The sequence below is a fragment of the Biomphalaria glabrata genome, chromosome 14 (genome assembly GCF_947242115.1).
Source record: "Biomphalaria glabrata chromosome 14, xgBioGlab47.1, whole genome shotgun sequence".
NCBI lineage: Eukaryota > Metazoa > Mollusca > Gastropoda > Planorbidae > Biomphalaria > Biomphalaria glabrata.
In genome coordinates, this window is record NC_074724.1 from 7,673,549 (window position 1) to 7,693,888 (window position 20,340).

The 20,340-nt window shown below is 35.6% G+C and overlaps 2 protein-coding genes across 6 annotated transcripts; one reads left to right on the forward strand and one right to left on the reverse strand.

Annotated features, from left to right (window-relative positions):
* Positions 1-1,439: 1,439 nt before the first annotated feature.
* Positions 1,440-8,727, forward strand: LOC106050700 (uncharacterized). Of its 4 annotated transcripts, none has more exons than XM_056011238.1 (5): positions 1,440-1,652; positions 2,281-2,525; positions 4,892-4,950; positions 5,318-5,415; positions 8,469-8,727. In XM_056011238.1, the coding sequence occupies exons 3-5, from the start codon at positions 4,905-4,907 to the stop codon at positions 8,664-8,666; spliced, it is 342 nt and encodes a 113-aa protein (XP_055867213.1). In that variant the 5' UTR covers positions 1,440-1,652; positions 2,281-2,525; positions 4,892-4,904; the 3' UTR covers positions 8,667-8,727. The 4 variants fall into 4 exon arrangements, with proteins under 4 accessions (XP_055867213.1, XP_055867214.1, XP_055867211.1 ...); XM_056011236.1 differs by having other exon boundaries at positions 1,445-1,652; positions 2,281-2,460; XM_056011237.1 differs by having other exon boundaries at positions 1,445-1,652; positions 2,314-2,460.
* Positions 8,728-11,901: 3,174 nt separating this feature from the next.
* Positions 11,902-19,910, reverse strand: LOC106050706 (uncharacterized). Of its 2 annotated transcripts, XR_008774841.1 has the most exons (3): positions 19,471-19,910; positions 15,042-18,410; positions 11,902-13,680 (listed from the first exon to the last, which is right to left on the reverse strand). XR_008774841.1 is itself a non-coding variant. In XM_013205721.2 (2 exons), exons 1-2 carry the CDS (start codon positions 15,082-15,084, stop codon positions 12,743-12,745), a joined length of 981 nt encoding a protein of 326 aa, XP_013061175.2. In that variant the 5' UTR covers positions 15,085-15,514; the 3' UTR covers positions 11,902-12,742. The 2 variants fall into 2 exon arrangements, 1 of the variants encoding a protein (XP_013061175.2); XM_013205721.2 differs by lacking the exon at positions 19,471-19,910 and having other exon boundaries at positions 15,042-15,514.
* Between the last annotated feature and the right edge of the window lie 430 nt (positions 19,911-20,340).

A 20,340-nucleotide genomic window follows, 5' to 3' on the forward strand; every position in this document is an offset into this window, starting at 1 on the left:
ATAAGGATCAACTCAGTCGACTTAACATACGCACCTCACCTGAAACACTATAAGGATCAACTCAGTCGACGTAACATAGGCACCTCACCTGAAACACTATAAGGATCAACTCAGTCGACGTAACATAGGCACCTCACCTGAAACACTATAAGGATCAACTCAGTCGACTTAACATAGGCACCTCACCTGAAACACTATAAGGATCAACTCAGTCGACTTAACATAGGCACCTCACCTGAAACACTATAAGGATCAACTCAGTCGACTTAACATAGGCACCTCACCTGAAACACTATAAGGATTAACTCAGTCGACTTAACATACGCACCTCACCTGAAACACTATAAGGATCAACTCAGTCGACTTAACATAGGCACCTCACCAGAAACACTATAAGGATCAACTCAGTCGACGTAACATAGGCACCTCACCAGAAACGCTATAAGGATCAACTCAGTCGACTTAACATAGGCACCTCACCAGAAACACTATAAGGATCAACTCAGTCGACTTAACATAGGCACCTCCCCAGAAACACTATAAGGATCAACCTATCACTGGCGTATAGTAAAGCTGCCGGCAGTAACAGACTTTGGACAGAAACAGTCGTAGAGCTTGCACGAAGCTCACTTGATACAGAGTTAAAAATTAGATAAGGGCCTTTCCCGAAGAAAGACATAGACGACGATATGTTTCGTGTTTAAATATTGTTCGTGTTTGCATCTATATTGTTATTGTACAGTAGTTACGCTGAGGTTTTCAATAGTAGTCAAGCTGAATTTCCATTTGATTGGATCAATAAAACGTATCTTATATAACTTATCTTAATGATAAAAGGTTTATTTGTATCAAACCTAGCAAAATATGCAAGTTGCAACTTGGTCTGCGTTTTAAAGTATAATATTGAGCTCATAATTATCGGAATCGAAGACATCTCCTTATATAATTTATTAAATTGTGTGATTATTGATATTATTGCCCTTGCAATTGACAATAAAAATGGGATTCAATGCATATTTATTTATGCATATTATATTTATGTTTATATGGTGGGAAGCGTGGTCGAGAACTTGAACTTGTCTACCTAGAAAGGGGCTCGAGGTTCGACACCCGACTCGGGCAGAGTTGTGTTTATTGAGCGTCTAAAAGCAACACCAAAAACCAACTCCTAGATACCCCCCCATCCCACTGGTCCACAAATGAGATTGGAAGCGCATGGTATAAGCATGAAAGTAGCGCTATATAATATATATATATATATATATACATTTAATAAATCTTTATAGATTAGAAATAAAGTTTCGGTATCCTTCTATGATCCTTTGAAATACTGTAACGTAACCAAATCGATTATGCTAATTCCGAGTAAAACCTTGTAGAGTCTAGGCCGGAAAACATTTTTTTTTTTATAAGTACCACTGTAACACTAACATAGTTAAACTTCAGAATAGCTCCTTGTTTTAAAGCCTATTTAAATACATTTCAGGTTATTAACTATTTCCCGTGAAAACTTATTGTAAAAGGAACAAGGGCCGTAACCACGGTGTAACCAGTGATACAAAACAAGTTTCGATATGTACAATTTACATTTGTATTCATGTTCCCAGTCAGACTTAATGTGCGCTAAGTGTGTGCTATTTCCTGGACGAAAGGTAAAAAATTTGTTCATCTGTTTTTTTTTTTGTTTTTTTCAATGCTATCTTGTTGTTTTATTTATATTGAAATTAAAAGAAAGTTTTAATAATTTAATATAATAGAAGCATTAAAACACTACTTTTATTTTCATATATAAATGTGATACCCATGAACCTGACATTTTCACAAGCATATACCAAAAACATGTACATACACATGAAGAATTTAATTGAGTTTTGTAATAGAGCAGTGTTTCCTAGGCCTCCTCTTTAGCGGAACGTTTCGCTCTATCAGAATATTTAGCGGAACACTTTGCTTATATTTTTTTAGAGAGATTAATTCACGTGATGGCCTAGTAGTTAATTGTTCCGGTAGTTTGCGGAACATCTTTCAGGCCTCGCGGAACACTAGGGTTACGCGGAACACAGTATTGGAAACAAAGCATTAGAGAAATTATTGAGAAACTATAAAGAGCGGACACTCTCTATACGACCTGCATGCTAAACACGCTCTGTATTGTTTCTTTTCACTGTTTTAATTAAATACAAAGAAAGAAGATAGAAGAAGCATGACACTTTATATATATATATATTTATTTATTTATTTATGTCATGCATTCGAAAGTACAATCTTTTTTTTTTTAAGATTTAATCTCACGAGCTCCATACTCCTTGCCAGCCTGTGCCACAGTGCGGTGAAAGTAACCTCTGACCTTCTATAAGTAAACTCAGCAGCTACAAGTACACATCATCGGCCTCAAGTTCCCCTTGACCTACTCTACAATAGTCCACGTTTTAAGATTGTTGTTTTGACAAGGCTAATGAGGTAAATGAATACAGAATCGATGTCCGCATTTGGATGTAAAAATAAATTCGACACGTCATGTGGAGGTAATAACGTCGAAAAAGACCTTTCATTAATGTCGATCATTCAGTTGTAGTCTAGACTCGGTCAAAAATACATTGTATACTGTAAATGTTAAAAAATGTATCGAATTTGTTTATTTAAAAAGTAATTTAAAAAAATGTGTTATTGTTTTTTACTTTGTAAGTTATAATTTTCTGCATTGGCTTTATTTCTTGCTAGTCTTGTAGTATACGCTCTGCACTCTCAATGGTCTAGGGTTCGAACCCCGCACGCCACCATCTCCTTCCTTTCTTCTGGAGGACTGGGCTTGATAATATCTATCTTCGATTTTAAAGATTTAAAACAAATTTAATCGCATCCATGAATTACATGTAGCGTGGATGAGCTTTATAAAAGCTATAATTTAATAATTTTAACCAATTAATACTATTTAGAATTTTTTTTAAAAATCGTTAATATTAATTTTCATACCATAAGAGACTATAATGGATTTTATTTATATTAACAAACTATTTTTTAAAAATTTAATGTGTAGCAGTTACATCGTTGAAATCAATATGTGCATATCTATGACTTGAGTCTACCTAGTACTCTAAGGATTACCCCCTTTCAAAACAAAATGAAACCCTCTCATAAAAGTCTTTATATGTGTGTTCCAACTTGTTAAGTCATTCGAAACCACTTTTCTAGCCTTCCTACGTCCAATGATCTTGTCCCAAGCACAACGTCAAGTGTTGAACAGTCATTCAAAAATCTATGAGACTTTCCCCCCTACTGATCAAGGGGAGGTAACATCTTTAGAACCTTTTGTGTCTATGACAAATCCGTTCAATACGTATTTCAATGACATTTTAAAGAGGGTACTAACTACTTACACTTATTGATTGTTTTGTGAATTCATTTAGAATAATAATTTTAAAAATGTTTCGATTTAGTGGAGATAAAGTTTCAAATACTAGGTCACAAATATGGCAGAAATACTGTACCAAAATTGAATGATTTTTATTGAAAGACTAGTTAAGACGTCAAGCATTATGCAGTATTGAACAGCGGTGCGCTTGTATTTCCTGTGGCTTAATTTAAAGTATTTAAAAGTTTCAGACCCAGCCATTATTCAGATTTAATTGAGCTAAAAAGTATAGCAACAACATAATCTAGTAAGATCTCATTTTAAAATCTCATCTTAATGATTAAGTAAATATTTAAATAAACTCAGTCTGGATGACGATAAGACAGAAGTAATTAAAATCAAAACTCGAAACAATGCTTCGAAAGCAATGGGTACAGATTCACTGTTCCGTACGAACAACCAGATTCCTTTTGTACATGCAGTTGACAATCATGGAGATTAAGGATGAGTGCAATACTTCAGATGATTACGTAACCCCAGTTGCGACCTGGATATTTTGTGTAATCCAAAGCTGTTATCCGCCAGAGGCCTATTGAAATTTTCTTTTCATCGCCTGAGCCTGTCTTCGGCTTTTCTCTTTGCCTCAAATGTGTGTTTGCGACCTTCGTTGAAGTTCTCTAGCTGCCTCTTTCAGAGACCTTCTGCTGCTACCTGTTTTTAACTTGGCTGTCAAAGAGCGAAATGTGCAAATTCACACAAAAGTCAGCTATGCAAGAGTCTCTATCTGTTACTACAACCTAAAAATACCAGTGGCCTCTGTCTCTGTCCTATTTGCCTCCATATCTACCTTGTTCTCTTTCCTCTTTTTCTTATCTTATCTTATAAAATATAGACGTTACTTATAAAAAACGCATTTAGACATGCATAGTAACCATATTAACCATAGTAACCATATTAACCGTAGTAACCATATTATCCATGTTAACCATATTAACCATAGTAACCATATTAACCATTTTAACCATAGTAACCATTGTAATCATAGTAACCATATTAACCATAGTAACCATATTAACCATATTAACCATATTAACCATATTAACCATAGTAACCATTTCAAACATATTAACCATAGTAACCATATTAACCATAGTAACCATAGTAACCATAGTAACCATAGTAACCATAGTAATATAGTCCCATGTACTTTCTCTCTCATACTCTTACTAATGGACAAATTTCCCTTGTGGTTATCAAACTAAATAATTAATTACCAGCAACTAATTGAAGAATTGCTAGCTTCAATAATTGTGTAAAGTTTTAAATTGATCCTTATCTTATCTTATATAATGCAGACGTTAATTCAAAAGTGATGCGGAGACTGAGTGAGTTTTAATATAAGCTTTGTAAAAATGAAAATTCCAATTAACTGTATACATATTTCTTACATTAACTTATCATTAAGGATTGATATAAAGTATATTCTCACATCTTGCGAGAGTTATACTTATAATTATTATGTTTGAATCTTTACAACAGTAGATAGAGTACTATGGGATGTTGTGTCACCAAGTCAAGCCGTGACAACTTTCAATTTGGTGAGTAGATTGTATAGCTCTTCAAAACAAAAGTAACAATAAACAGTGCAGCACTATTCACGAACAAATTTTCTGAAATTGAAGGCATTGTAAAATAATACATCTTCTGTTTCAATCGCCTTGAAAATTGAGACTGCCTGTTTGTATCGTAATGCATGAGACTAAACTAAAGCTTTTTTTTTATTAAACAAAACATAAGAGAGAAACAACTCTTATTTTTTTGGATGTATGGATTTTGTGTTTTTCTTAAATATACTTTAGGAATATATAGTTTGTCAAAACTTTCCTTTGTTTTAAAGACCCATTTTAAACCTATTTATTTCTATACAATTAAATATTATATAAAGAAAACAGTATCGAATTTCAGAATCGCAGTGGAACTCACAAGATATAAGAGTAGGTTTTCCACCTAGAATGACTACCATTACTATCATAGTAGATGGGATATGCAAAACTGTCAAAGAGGTAAATCTATTCATCCAATTAGTCCATCTGTCAGTGAATTAGTCAATCAGTCAGTCAATTAGTGAATTAAGAAAAAAAAAACAAATGTTTATAAAAATGTTTTACATGTTTCGGATGTTCCTTCAGAGTTGAAGATAATTTACTTCCTTGTCCAAACCTTCCGCAGGACGACGGGGGATGGGAGCGGGCAGGGTTTAAATTCGGGACCATCGATAAATCGGAACGACAGTCCAGTGCGCAAACCGCACGACCAGGCAGCCATCATACTTAGTTAGTCAGTAAGTTTTTCTGACAACCCATAGTTAAAACTTACTTTTTTAAAAGTTCATTTTATTTCGCTATAAACACAGCAAACGACAATGTCTACGATTGAAAACAATGAATGCAGTGTTTCACACGAGTACGCAAATCCTGTTGCGACCTGAATTTTGATCTTATGCTAACAAAGCCGTTTTCCGCCACGGGTCTATTTAAATTTTCTTGTCATCGTCTGAGCCTGTCTTCGGCAACGGCTTTTTCTCTTGGCCTCAAATATGTGTCAGGGACCTTCGTTGGAGCTCTCCAGCTGCCTCTTTCAGAGACTATGTGCTGCTAGCTGCTTTCAACACCGCCGTTAAGGGCAAAATGGCGTCCAAGTTAATCTTTTCCTTCCAGAAAAGTGCCGGACAAAAAAAAATCCACTTTCACTTGCTTTTGCGGTGTTTCGTGCGGGATAGATAATTTATATCATTGCGGGAGAAGTGTCCATCCCCACGCATCTGTCTAATGCTAAACAGTGCCACTATAATGCCTGCCAGCTAAATATATTGTATGTTTATTTACATTGTAGTCTTGCCGACGTATACCCATTTCGGAGCGCAGGTTCGTTTCATAGAAATGTATGAGGGAGACCTTCTATAAAACACCAAGGTCTCAGAGTGAGAACCACTGCTTTGAAGACATTTATTTTTGTTGGTATGCGACGAGACATGCCATGGTCTCATTTAGGCTAAGCTACTTTATCAAGCTGCCAAGATAAATTAGTACATAAATAAATCCTTCAGTTTAGTTTAGATTGCATGATAAAAGGTTCCAACCAGGGCTGGATATATATATATTGGTAACATAAACAATAGATACGCCCCCCCCCCCCCCCAAAAAAAAAAAATATTTTTAGCACTTACCTATAGCCTAATATCTGGACTTATAAACTTATATTCAAACGCCCCCATATGTCAAATAGCTTATGGTCTTTTCTATTCTAAATTTGGCATGGCTGTAACTGTTTTATATCCTGATTATTTATATTTTGATGACAACGTTGTTAATTTTAACATATCTTTCTTGTCAAGAAGCCTTTCAAGCAATGACATTAAATTATTATTAACGCCTTTCAAAACTCAATCTTTCAAATGTGCAATTTTTCTGACATTATGATGGGAACTCTGTAAGTTAACTTAGATATATAAACATTGATCTTTGTTGATTTCTCTCTTTCTTTGTGACTCTTTATGATCAACGATTCAAGCTTTAACTCTTTCTCTCCGGATTGACGATACCATCAATGATTTCACCCCATTAAATTAACTTAATTTTTGGGTTTGTAAACTTTAATTTGTGTTATATAAAAAGGGCATACATTTATTTATACTAATTATAACATTTTTTTATTAAAAGAAAACCATTACTGAAGTTTAACCCTAACAGGCTAGTGAAATACAAATGGGAAAAATTTATAATTACTTCGGAACATAGAAAATAATACGGAGAGTTAGAGTTAATGCTTATTTACTTCACTTAGACCTAGACCCTCCAGCACTTAGCACATAGGGCGTCTAGCTCTCTCCACTAACACTGGTCACAAACGGCACCCACAGCCAGTTTTCTGCTAGTTCCCATGGATTTGAGGTCGTCTAAAAAGGTGTGGCCTGTTAAATTCGGATGAGCCTATTTTAATGTTCCTCTCTTCAAACTCAATGTTATGGCTGTCTTTATGGAATTTGTTTCCTGTTATCTAAAGATATGTCCCGAAATGTTCGGTCATATCTTTGTTGATATAAGGTTGGTTGCCCATGAGATTAAAGCGTAGTGATGGGAGGGGCAAAGGGCTCGATAACCCATGCGTCATCCTCAGGGGGCTGGGCGCCACACGCGGTGAGGCGCCGAAAATATTGTAGATATTTCAGTGAGGTTCTAACGTTATTTGTATTATATTATATTTTATATTTATACGCCTATATCCCCATGTGATGTTCATGAAAAAATGGGGGGCCGAGGGAGGACACCAATAAAGTTTCTAGCCTCGGGCGAACGTTTACCTCACTACGCCCATGCCATGAGGTCTGTGCCGTGAGATCTGTGCCATGAGATCTATGCCATGAGGTCTATGCCATAAGATCCATGTCATGAGACCGATGCCATGAGATCTATGCCATGAGATCTATGCCATGAGATCTATGCCATGAGATCTATGCCATGAGATTTATGCCATGAGATCTATGCCATGAGATTTATGCCATGAGATCTATGCTATGAGATCTATGCCATGAGATTTATGCCATGAAATCTATGCCGTGAGTGGTATGTCATGAGATCTATGCCATGAGATTTATGCCATGAAATCTATGCCGTGAGATCTATGTCATGAAATCTATGCCGTGAGATCTATGTCATGAGATCTATGCCATGAGATTTATGCCATGAGATCTATGCTATGAGATCTATGCCGTGAGATTTATGCCATGAGATCTATGTCATGAGATCTATGCCGTGAGATTTATGCTGTGAGATCTATGTCATGAGATCTATGCCGTGAGATTTATGCTGTGAGATCTATGTCATGAGATCTATGCCGTGAGATTTATGCTGTGAGATCTATGTCGTGAGATAGGACATTTCTCTGTTGGTGAGAAGATCTTGTTTAGCATTCTTCAACCATTAAGGTTAAGTTCCAGTCTCGCACTTTTAAGATTAAGTGTCCTAAACCTTTTAATGATCAACTTGAGACGTTTTCCTTAATAAATGGTTATACGAATTAAAGTTCTATAATTATTTTTTTCTTGCTATCCTTGCAGGTGAAACATGATCTTCTAGTAAACTCCAATACAGAAGAAGGTGAAAATTTGGACCTGTTTCTAATCAGAAGTAATAGAAAACCGAAACTGCTTGAAGATGACAGAGAATTTATTGAATATAAGGAATACATTATGACAGAAGGAGACGAAAGCTATCTTCAATTCTATCCAAGAAAACCTGCCGATGAAAAATATTAACGTTTTGTTTTTGTTAAGTTTATTGTTACAAGAAAAACATTAAAATACTTTTTTTTATAAGGCTATGCCTGATTTATACAAATTATAAAGCGTTTTTTTTACCTAATTACTAATGAATGTAAGATGTTAAAAAAAAGGAACACTTATACCCCGCCCCAAGACCCCCCACCCACCGAGAAAGTATTATGGATAAGTGAATGATCAGATCTACTACGCCTTATAATAAATATTCCAACAAGACAATGCGCAAAATTTTCCTGAACTAACGCCAAATAAAATTCCCGAAGAGTATTTTTAACTGAAATATTATAATGACCACACTAGAGTTTTCCCAGTGTGGCCAACGAGCTAGTCATTCTTTTCCGAACGACATAAAGCAACTGTCAAATTTTTGGGTAAATCGTTAGAGACTTTTAAAAGAATCGCTTCCACCCACCAAGTTTGAACACAGGTTTTGGTTTACAAGAAGTTACAAGTTGAATAGAGTTATTGTATAAAAAAATGTTTAGGTCTTCAAAAGTGAAACATGCTTAACATCTCACCTTGTTTATCTGTATTTGAACTGTTTCAAAAGGATTGACGCTGTGTTTTCTTATTCTCCAAAAGGTAGCACCGAAACCTTCTCCCAGATACCAACTCGCCTTACGGGTCCACAAAAGAGATTGGACCACATCGCTCTGAGCAATTTTAAAAACATAGATTCTGAGATTATTAACTATGGGCAGGCTTCTCAAGGGGCAGACAACATCACATCATGGGCAAGAGGTTGTGGGTGGGCTATAGTTTGATAGCTCTGTTCTACTTAACAACTCTTTAGACTTCCAAGAAACCAATCAGTTGATATTTGGTTGTAGTTAAGTTTTTAAAAGCTAATTCGTTGTCACAGCTCTAGCCCGAAACATTCAGTCCACATTTCATTTGTATTAATTGAAAGCGTTTTAAAAAACAACAACAAGGCTTGTCTTCAAGTCCGAAGATCAATGAGGAATGCGGTACTTTCCGTGCATACGCAGCCTCAGCCGTGACCTACATATCTTGCCACATCCTAGGCAAGCATAACTATCGTTCACAAGTGGGAACATTCTAATACCCCTATATATGGATGGCTGCCTGGTCGGATTTATCGATGGTCACTGGTTCAAACCCTGCCCGCTCCCATCCCCCGTCGTCCTTCTGGAGGATTTGACCAGGAAGTAAATTATCTGCAACTATGAAGGGACATCTGAAACGTGGAAAACATTTAACAAACATTTCATATGCTAGAATTCAAATAGAGGATCTTGGGCTAGGTGGTAACCTAGATGGTTAGTCAACTAGCAATGAGTCTTACACTGATCTATTTCGACCTGTTAGTAATCCGTGGATCGCTCCTGAAAATTCGTGTAGTTTTTTTTTTACAGATAGGAATTGTATGAAAAGATTGGACCTTTAAAGAGGGGATGCGATTGGTGCTCTGCCAGAGCGTGTAAACAAACGATGTTGGTATATTTGTGATGGCTTATGGCATTTTATAATTATGATTGTTGTATGATTATGATTTAATTATGTTTGTTTTCAAATGGTATTTTAATCTCTAGATAGTAAAGATTGTAATATAAAATGTAGATGAATATTAAAAGATGTTCATGTTTGTTGTGTTTCGTTTGATAGTCTCAGTCTGTTTTGTTGTGTTTCATGAGATAGCTTAACCATGTGTTGCTATTGTTCAAGCATTTTGTATTATGTCCCTCTTGCTTTCAGTGCATTCTAATGTGATATTTGTATTCCAATTGTTGGTTTTAAATAAAAATTTAAGTTTGATTTGCGCTTCAGTGGTTTTGCGTATATATTAATATGAAAATGTACTGTTGTGAAAATAAATTGGATTGCTTTGAATTTCATATAAAGGGTTAAGTGTATTTGTGTACTGCATTGAAATTCATATAAAGGGTTAAGTGTATTTGTGTACTGCATTGAAATTCATATAAAGGGTTAAGTGTATTTGTGTCTGAGATCTCTTTGTTTGAGCAAACACAAAAATGTGTATAGTGTCATTAACCAGGGCAGGTCTTTAATAATTTGAGACCCTAAGAGAAGTTCATTTGTTGGCCCCAAATGAAAAAATAAAAATAAACAGCGAAAATTGGTCAATACCAACGCGTCAGACTTCCATCCTGGAGGTTCTAAATCTCAAGTTCCAATTCAGACTCGAGCAGCTACCTTTCTTTTTTTAAATGGACCTCATTATACATGTTCTGAAGTTTTTCCAAAGTATAAATAAAAAGTATTTATGTTCTTCAAGATTTACTCTTCTTCGTTCTCATTTTACAAGTCGGATGGTTCAGATCAGTAATCGAGTATCTGAGATGAACCGCGCAGGGGTTTCTAGACAGGCAGTTCTCCGTATAATTTTTCTTCTTTAGGAGGGTTTTGGGTCCAAAGTCTTATTTGGGCCTCTTGCTATAGTATGCAGATTCGAAGATTATTTGAAGAACATGGTCAGCATTCTCTGGTGATGCTTTACAGGGTCAGGTTTCGCTCGTTCGTCCCGACTTTAAGTTTCTGGAACATTTGTCTCATTCTGTTATGCTATTATCTCGATTTTATATAAATTTCTCTTTTTTTTTTATGGCTAACTAAAAATGTATCTATGCATATGGTGGCCCAAAATAGTTTTACAGTGTGTCAGAGTATAAAAATTTAAAGATTTTAAAATTGAAGTTGGTAGGCATTATAAACTCAGATATAAAGAACATATACAGTCAGGTAAGCTATAATGTTTAGAAATTAAATAAAAACAATCTTGTCAAATTTTATTATTTTATCATTTTATTTCAATACCAGGTTTAAAAAAAAAAAGCTTGTTTAATAAATACATGCTCATTTTAGTATTGACCTATAATGCCACAAATATATATGTATATACTAGCCAGATATTGCCCACAGATCGCGGGTCTTATCTTGGCTATCACTGATATAGTAGTAATTTATAAAGTGTATTAGAAAAAATTAAACAAATAATGATGTTATAAGTAAAGCAAATGCATGAATATAAAAATATTATGAATGGAGCTAAAAATTGCTAATCGACCTAAATCAAAAATTTAATCAAAACATTGACTTGTGAATATATCTATATTTAAAAGCGCGTGATATTAAGAATAGAGCTATTGGGCTAAGTTGCAGTTATAGCGTAAAAATGCGTTAGAAACACAAATTTAATGGTTAATTTGATTTAAATATGAAATAAATGGACTATATTTTGCATGTTCATGTGTTAAAGTATAAAGTAGATCTGTCATCTTAGAATTAGATCAAGAGTTAGATCCAGAGTTAGATGTAGGCTTCGGAGATTTTCTTTCTGCAAGCGTGGAGCCTTCGCTATCCGTCTTGTCTCATGTAAACATGGCTATATGAACTAGACCCATGAAATAGTAATACTTTTTATAGAGTTGGGCAACTTTTTTTTAAGGGTCTTAAGTTTGTTTTAGGGCTACTTTTCATACGTTGCTGTTCCAGTTAGTACCCAAGGAACATTTATGTCAAGTTTTATAAAGATTGGTGAAACGTTTTTTTTATTTCTTTGAGGGAAATACATACAGACATACGCTTTACGTTTTGCTTTATAGCATAGATATATATTGCGAGAGAGAAAGAGACAGAGCTTCAAAGAGAGAAAGAGAGAAAGCAAGAGGAAGTGAAAAAAAAAGAAAAAGAAGAGAAGAAAAAGAGATTGAAATAATGAAAGGGAGAGAAAGAGACATAGAGAAAAAGACAGAGAGAAAGGGAAAGAAAAGAGAGAGGTAAATAAAAGAAAAAGAGAGAGAAAAAGAGAGAGAAAAAGAGAGAGAAAAAGAGAGAGAAAAAGAGAGAGAACAAGAGAGAGAAAAAGAGAGAGAACAAGAGAGAGAAAAAGAGAGAGAAAAAGAGAGAGAAAAAGAGAGAGAAAAAGAGAGAGAAAAGAGATAGAGTGAAAGAGAGAAAGGGAAAAAGAGAAGGAGAAAGAAAAAAAGACAGGGAGGAAGAAAAAGAGAGAAGAAGAGAGAGAGAGAGAAGAAGAGAGAGAAATGTATTGGAATATTTGTATATTTGTTTCATCAATTTTGTTTCTTCTTAGGACACCAAGTGGTGCAATAATTTAAACTTTTGTCAGTGACAGTGCCACTATGAACTCTTTCATCAGCGAAATAATTTTGTCCATAAATGTACACCGGCGCCCCGCTGCTCCCCTGGCACGTGCTGGCCTTATAGGAGTAAAAGCACCCCGTGTCATTGTTAATATGTTTAATCCTTTCCTCTTTCACGCTGCTGACAGAAATTTGCTTGTGGGCGCCGTGAGGGTGGGAAACGATCACCACCAGCTTCTTCTTTCGCTTCTCTTTCGACTCCTCGCACCGTTTCTCGATCTCCTTCCATGAAGCATTAAATTTGAGGATAGCATCCCAGAGGCGCGTCTTTAAATCAGGGTTACAGGTGACACCTGCCAGCAAACACAGGTCTCCGGTTTCATTGCGCCATTGAGTTTCAACCAAGGGGAACCTAATCCCAGTGTTCCTTTTATCAAAAAAGGCAACACAAACTGCTTTCTCGGCTTCTTCCGTGTTGTAGATCACGTGGGTGGCTGTGAAAACCAGAATCATCCAGTTTTGTCTTCCTATGTCGTCAGAGCATTCCTTACAAGGACACCGGAAGCTTTCTTTGTCCAGCTTGCGCACGTCAGCGACTCTTCCACTTCCTGACGACGACACTGCTCTCCCACGCCTGTCATGCAGGGGGTAACTGGAATTCTTGATGCCTTTCCAGATGCTTGGTCTGTCCTTGGTAACATAATTAAGGTCGATCTTCACCGTTAGGTCGCACAAGGCTCGTATAAGATCAACAAGCGTCTCACCGTCTTCTCTATATTCTGATGGCAGATTTCTGTTCGTGAAACTATCGACTTCTACAAAACGATCATGTGACTTTGGACACAACGCTTTGCTTATTGCCAGTTCAGCTTCATCGCCAGTTTCGAGAATCAAGGTCTCGTGTGTACCTGTCATTAGAAAGAAAACAAAGATACACATATTTAAAGAGAATAAAATAATCTACTTATTTAGTTTAAAGACTCAAAACAAAAAAAAAAAAATAAAGATATACTGCTGAGGGCTGAACGACTGTATATAAACTACAATGATCATGGATATATGTGACCCTCCGGGACCAAGCCTATTAAACCTGACTTTTGTTTGTCTTTTTTTTTTTTATTGTTTGTTTTGTAGCTGATGAAGGCCTCGTGGCCCAAACGTCCTTTGTTACTTGGTCCCACAGGGTCACGTATATTCATATTTATTGTATTTAGTCATCAAAATGAAGCGACATATGCGCATAGGACAGTTACGGGGGAAGAGAGGGGAAATAAGACTTGAAATCAAGTCTTGTCCTTGGCTACTCGATTTACTTACAGACACCAAAAGCCACATTTTTTTTGCTGGATTTACTTACAGACATCAAAAGCCACATTTTTTTTGCTGGATTTACCTACAGACACCATAAGCCACATTTTCGTGCCCCTGCTTTGCATGGCGGCTCATAAAAATGGTTACAGTAATATTTCAATCATTTTGGAGAGAGAGCAAAAAAAAAGTTCATAAAGGAGTCCCCATATCTCTAATAACTCAGGGCCTTTTCAAGTCAAAATCCGATACTGTTAGTTCTATTTAAGTAATTCCAAGCCCTTTTCATCCAGCGCTGAGGACAAGACTTAAATGTAGCTATCGTTTCTCCTCTCTACCCCATAACTGTGCTCTGCGGATATGTTTTTCTTAAGTTCAATTTTAGATGGGAGCAAATTTAATTTGGTTTTACATTGTTTGTGACCTTTGGAAAAGGCAGCTCAGAAACCTTCTATCACCAACCCCTTTTAATTTAACTGGTCCTCAAAAGTGATTGTATCAAAGCGTACTAAGAATGATATAAACATACCAATTGCCTAATAATGTTGCGAAAATGTATTACTCTTAGACTTCATATAGTACAAAATTGATTCCATGAGTGTATCATAATAATTGGTGATATTTTTTTTTATACTTTAAAAAAGTAAATTTAAAAAAGTAAAGTTCCCCATTCAGACATTGTGATCTCATCCTTATCTGTGGCCCTCGGTTAAATAGGGTGTCCTGTGGCCAGCACAACAACCAGCCGCTTTTACTTTTCCACAACTTATGTCAGTTACACATTAAAGCTGGGTAGGCTCAGACGCGGCTAAAGATCCCGAAATTTAAAATCCCAATCTTCACCGGAATTCGAACCCAGGACCCCGGTTCGGAAGCCAAACGCTGTACCGCTCTGCCACCGAGCCTGCTTTTTATAGCTTACTTGTTTTTAATGAAGTAAATATTTAAAATGTTCTCTTACCGTAGTCAAAGTCATCTTCCAGCTCCTCTGCCTCTGCAGCCATGACCTGTCATGGAGATAAACTGTCAAACTATCATTCTGGTAGACTTTTACACCAGCAGTCACACTAACAGCTGGTTTATGCTTCACATACACAGATAGTAGATCTATTTTTCAGACCTATAGAATCTACCTAGAAATCTCGATGCCACGCCAAGCGACAATCGAGCAACGTGCAGAACCATTTATCGTCATCGTCACGTGCTTAAACTTGCTGTTTGTGAACTTTCCTGTCTGGGTTATTTAAGCTTAAAAGAACACACAAAAAAAAACTATTCAAGGTTAAACACCCTCTCTTTGTGGACATTTTCTTTCATTCAGCCTAGGCAATAAAAGGTTAGGCGTACTATTCATTGCTTTAAAGACGTGTGGAGACAAGATTCTAGATCTAGGCCGACATCTATTGATCATTTAACACTAAAGAGCGTGAATAGTGGCCCCACTATTTTAAAAGTGTATGAATCTTATTGAATAATCTATAGCCAAGTGGCTTTTATAGCTAGATCCGGATCTACAAGTTCGGAACAAAATTAGCATACATTTCCATTGTAACATATTGAAACTGATACTACTGACAAACGGCTATTTCGATCCCAATATCAAAAATTTAAAATTATGTATAATTGGAAAATAATAGACCAGGGTTATAAGTTGTAACATTGAAGAACAGTGATAACACTTTAACGGCTATGTTATATATCTTTACATATTTGTTTCGCACATATTTGTTTGCTTCGTAATGATAACTAGACAAGATCAATATTAATGTTGTAAAATAGTTTTTATGCACATTCTGACAATAATCAATCGATGTGTATACCTTTACATAACAAAATACTAAGCAAGATGTTTGCTAGTCTTCTAACACGCTGTCTTGTTTCATTCCATGTGATCTTAGGTTGTACTTTATATATGGATATCATTAAAGAGCAACCATTGGCACTGTGTATTACACAATACGGGAATTATTTAAAAGTGTTGTTTATTTTTTTATTGTAAGAAACAATTCTTTTGATATGGAATAAACAGAGTAAACACGGGTGGAAACACTTATTCTTCTGTCAGTCAAGGTCACGTATTTTCCTGCAAAAGGACCCAATTCAAATAGTCTTTCTCTCTGTCTTTCGCTCTATCTCTATATCTGTCTCTCTTTCACACACACACACTTTCAATTCTTGCATTAGAGGAACCGAAACTGACATGGAAAATTTTCTAGAAAAAAAAATGTTTGATAATTGTTTTAGCCAACGGACCTCATTCACCAAACGTACGAAAAAAACTGTCACGTGATAGCCTGTGTGTATTAAAAATTGGATCGTAATTTTTATAGAAGAGATAGAGAATCACGTGGCTAAATATTGTTTGTTTATGATTGGTGATGAGGTCCATTGTAAAAAATGAATATATAGTAAACAGAACTAAAACAAACATTTATTTTGATTGGCTTGTAGCTTATCTATATATGTCGTTACATATGACTTGACGTTTATGTATATTTAGTAGTAATACTTTGTTGTTATTGTTGTTTATACCCAAAATCTCGCTAAGAATACATTATACCTTTTATGATTTGCTTAATTCGACGAAACAAATACATTTTAATTAAAACTAAATTTCTTCAAAATATTTATTAAACAAACAAATACATATGATATAAAAAAAACAACAACTTGTAGTGAATAAGATGATTTATGTCGTTTAATAAGAGTAATGAAATGCTAGATATTAGCCCTCGATATTAATAAGCAATATAGTAGTTTTATTGTAGGCGTTAAAAAATGAACACATTTTTAAAAAATGTACATAAATTTTCTGACTTCTAAAAATTCGTCTTTGCCATTTTTGTTCTGCCACATTTAGTCTTTTCTCAATGTTGGCAGACGACTTCCATGTCTAGCATGCATATGTTGCTGTTGGGATGACGATTGTGTTAAGTAGATGAATATTTATCACAAGTCAGTTACAGAGATCGGGTCGCAAACAAAAAGATAAATGCCGAACTGGGACTCTACCACTAAATGAGGCTGTGATCGAGCATCGCATTAGGTTAGTGGGACCTGTCAGCCGACAGAATGATATAAGCAGACCAAGAGTCGTGATGACATGGAGGCCAATACGAGGAAAACGTAACAGGGACGTCATCGTACAGACAAACTTACATGGAGGACCTCAGAGCAGTAGACACCAGGTTGGAATAGTCTCCAGGCATTGCCAGTGACAGATCTTTGTGGAGACAGTTTGCCGCTCAATGCGCCGAACGTCGCGGGAGGATTTAAATCCAATTAAATTCAGTAAACTTAAATGTTAAAAGCTTAATGAAATTATGTATATTGAGAATGCATATAGTTTTCATTGCCACTAAATGAGTCTTCTGAAAAAAAAGGTTTGCCAGATGTCTTTAGGTTGACGTCGCTGGACACCAAACGGTGCTGTAGTTCAAATTATTATTGCAGCCGCTGTGCATTATTTCCTCAACGAACCAATTTTGCCCATAAACGTAAACAGGGGCTCCGCTGCTTCCCTGGCAAGTCCTGGCAGTATACGTGAAGAAGAACCCGTCATCGTCTTCTAAGTCTTTCGCATTACGTTTTCTCAAATAGCCACTGGAGATTTGCTTTGGACCACCGTGGGGGTGAGACACGACAATGACCAACGTTTTCTTGCGTCGCTTTTTCACAGGATTTTCGTGAATGTATTGCCACGATTCATTCAACTTTTTTATCGCATTTTGTATCTGTAATGCTAGATTAGTGTCACAAGTGGCTCCAGCTAACAAGCACAGATCGCCAGTTTCATTGTTCCATAATTTTTTGATAATTCCAATTTCAGTGAAATTCGATTTACATTCGGTGTCATCGGTGTCAAAGAAAAGTCTACAGACTGAATTCTTAGCTTCGTGGGTGTCATAAACAACATGAGTCGCTGTAAAAATCCAGATGATCCAATTATCAGGGCTGTCACTGCTTGAACACTTCTTGCACGAGCAAGTAATATTCTCTTTAGCATCCTGGTAAACGTCAGCTATCCGTCCACTACCATAAGAAGAGACTGTTTCTCCTCTCCTATCATGACCAGGATACCTAACATTTTCTTGACCCTGCCAATTCTTCGGCCTGTCATTACTGATTTTTTTTACTTCTATTCTGACAGTTAGCTCTGCCATGGCTTGGATAAGTTGCAATAATTCTTTATGGCGATATTTTGGGGGAAGTTTTTTTTCTGAAAACTCGGACATATTATAATAATGGTTGTGCTTTTTTCGGCAAATGTTTTTATTGACAGCCAATTCAGCTTCGTCTTGAGTCTCTAGGACTAAAGTTTCGTGAGTACCTGAAATACATTGTTTAAAAAAATGAAAACTAAAAAAAAATTTAAAAAATAAGAAAAATGTCTATTTTTTCTATCTATTAAAAATGAAAGACTCCCTTTTTCCCTAGAGGAAAATTCCCACATTCAAAATACGGTCCATCTCAATTTATCAGAACATCGGTTAATAGGACTAGCTGCTTATTGAGATCGAATCATTAAGTACCAAAAGAAATCTTATTGGATATGTGTTGTTCGCATAAAGACCGAATTCTGTTTCATCGGTCGACAAAAAAAAAAGTGACAACAAAATAGAAATAGAATCTACGTTTCAAAAAAAGTGGATTTTCAGAAGATCCAAAATTAGGAAACTTTTATTCACCAACAACGATGCTCAAATCTACAAGAAAAGAAAGACTGCGCTGGAAGACCAAGAAACAGATGATGATACCTCTACTAGCGTTACCCACCGGATACGTCCGTTGATTTGATCTCCCAGGCTATATAGAATTTATTTGGCCATGAAACCCCTTCCTCTTCTCTTTTTTCTTATTTATAACATGGACCAGCATGTAGATTAACCCCCCTCCACCACTAACTTAATAACAAATAGTCTTCTTTACACTATCTGACTATACTTCTCATTTCCGTTATTTTTACATTTTTGATAGGCACTATGATATTTTGGGGGGCTTGTCCATTTTTTTTTTAAATTTTTACACTCTTTCGCCCCCCTCCTCCAATTAAAAACTTGAATTTTATAATCTGGTAGTTCTGGTACGCACAAAACAAAAAGTTGAAATAGTTCTTAAAAAACGAAACCAAAATTTAATCTTGTACTTTTTGATAAGTTGGCTTTAAAAAAAAAAAATTTGGGGTAAATTGCTAATAAATAATTTAACCGCCTCAGTTTGATCGTGAAAGGTGCTTAGTTGTCCTAGGCACACGGAAAATAATAACCAGCCAACTGTTTGTCAAGTGGGAGAATTAGTGATAAATCAATGATCATTTAGGGCCCTAGCATTTAAAACATAGATCTACTTTTAATTAAGTTACTATTGTGTAAAGGAAAATGTGAACATACCGTAGTCAAAATGTTCGTCAGATTCCAAGTCATCGGTGATAGTTATTGAATTTAATGTCCAAATATCCTCTGAACATGTGGCATCCATAGGGTCAAATAGAAACATCTACCAAAGTATGTTTATTACAAGGTCTTTAAAATGTAAAACGTATTGGTGACTCATGACCACCACAAAAAGGAAACAATGAAAGTGTATTCTTTTGTTGAGCCACTTCTTATAACTCACGTAACAATTAATTATAACTTGAACGATACCATTTCACGTATATACTAACATTACTACCATGTATTACAAGAACAAGATTCATTTATTTCATAACAGGTGTCTACTCTCCTCCATTAAGTTGTAGAAGATCGAAACTTTTTAAAGCCCTTGCCGTCACGTTGAGACAGGAAAGGAAATGTTACCATGTGTTAAATTGACCTAGACTCTGTAAACTATGAGAATTGGGGGGGGGGGGGAGTGAGAGAGAGAGAGAGAGAGGAGTAGAGGAAAAAAGAGTTGACGCTAGCAGCCCCCCAAAAAAAATAATAACATGATTATTCAACTAGAAAAGCTAAAAAAGTATTTGTAAAATAACAATGCGCATCAGACTCCACATTTACACACACACACACACATATATATATATATATATATATATATATATATATATATATATATATATATATATATATATATATAATGTAAGATTTATTTCCGTTTTTTACAATTTTACATTCTCGTAATTGAATACCACTTATTACTTAATCAATTTATTTTATTGTTTTATGTCTTGTAACTGGCACATGGTTGTGTACATTTCTACATTAAAAACAATTGGGTATATTCGCCCTGCTATTTAGTAGAGATGAACTATCGGAAGATCT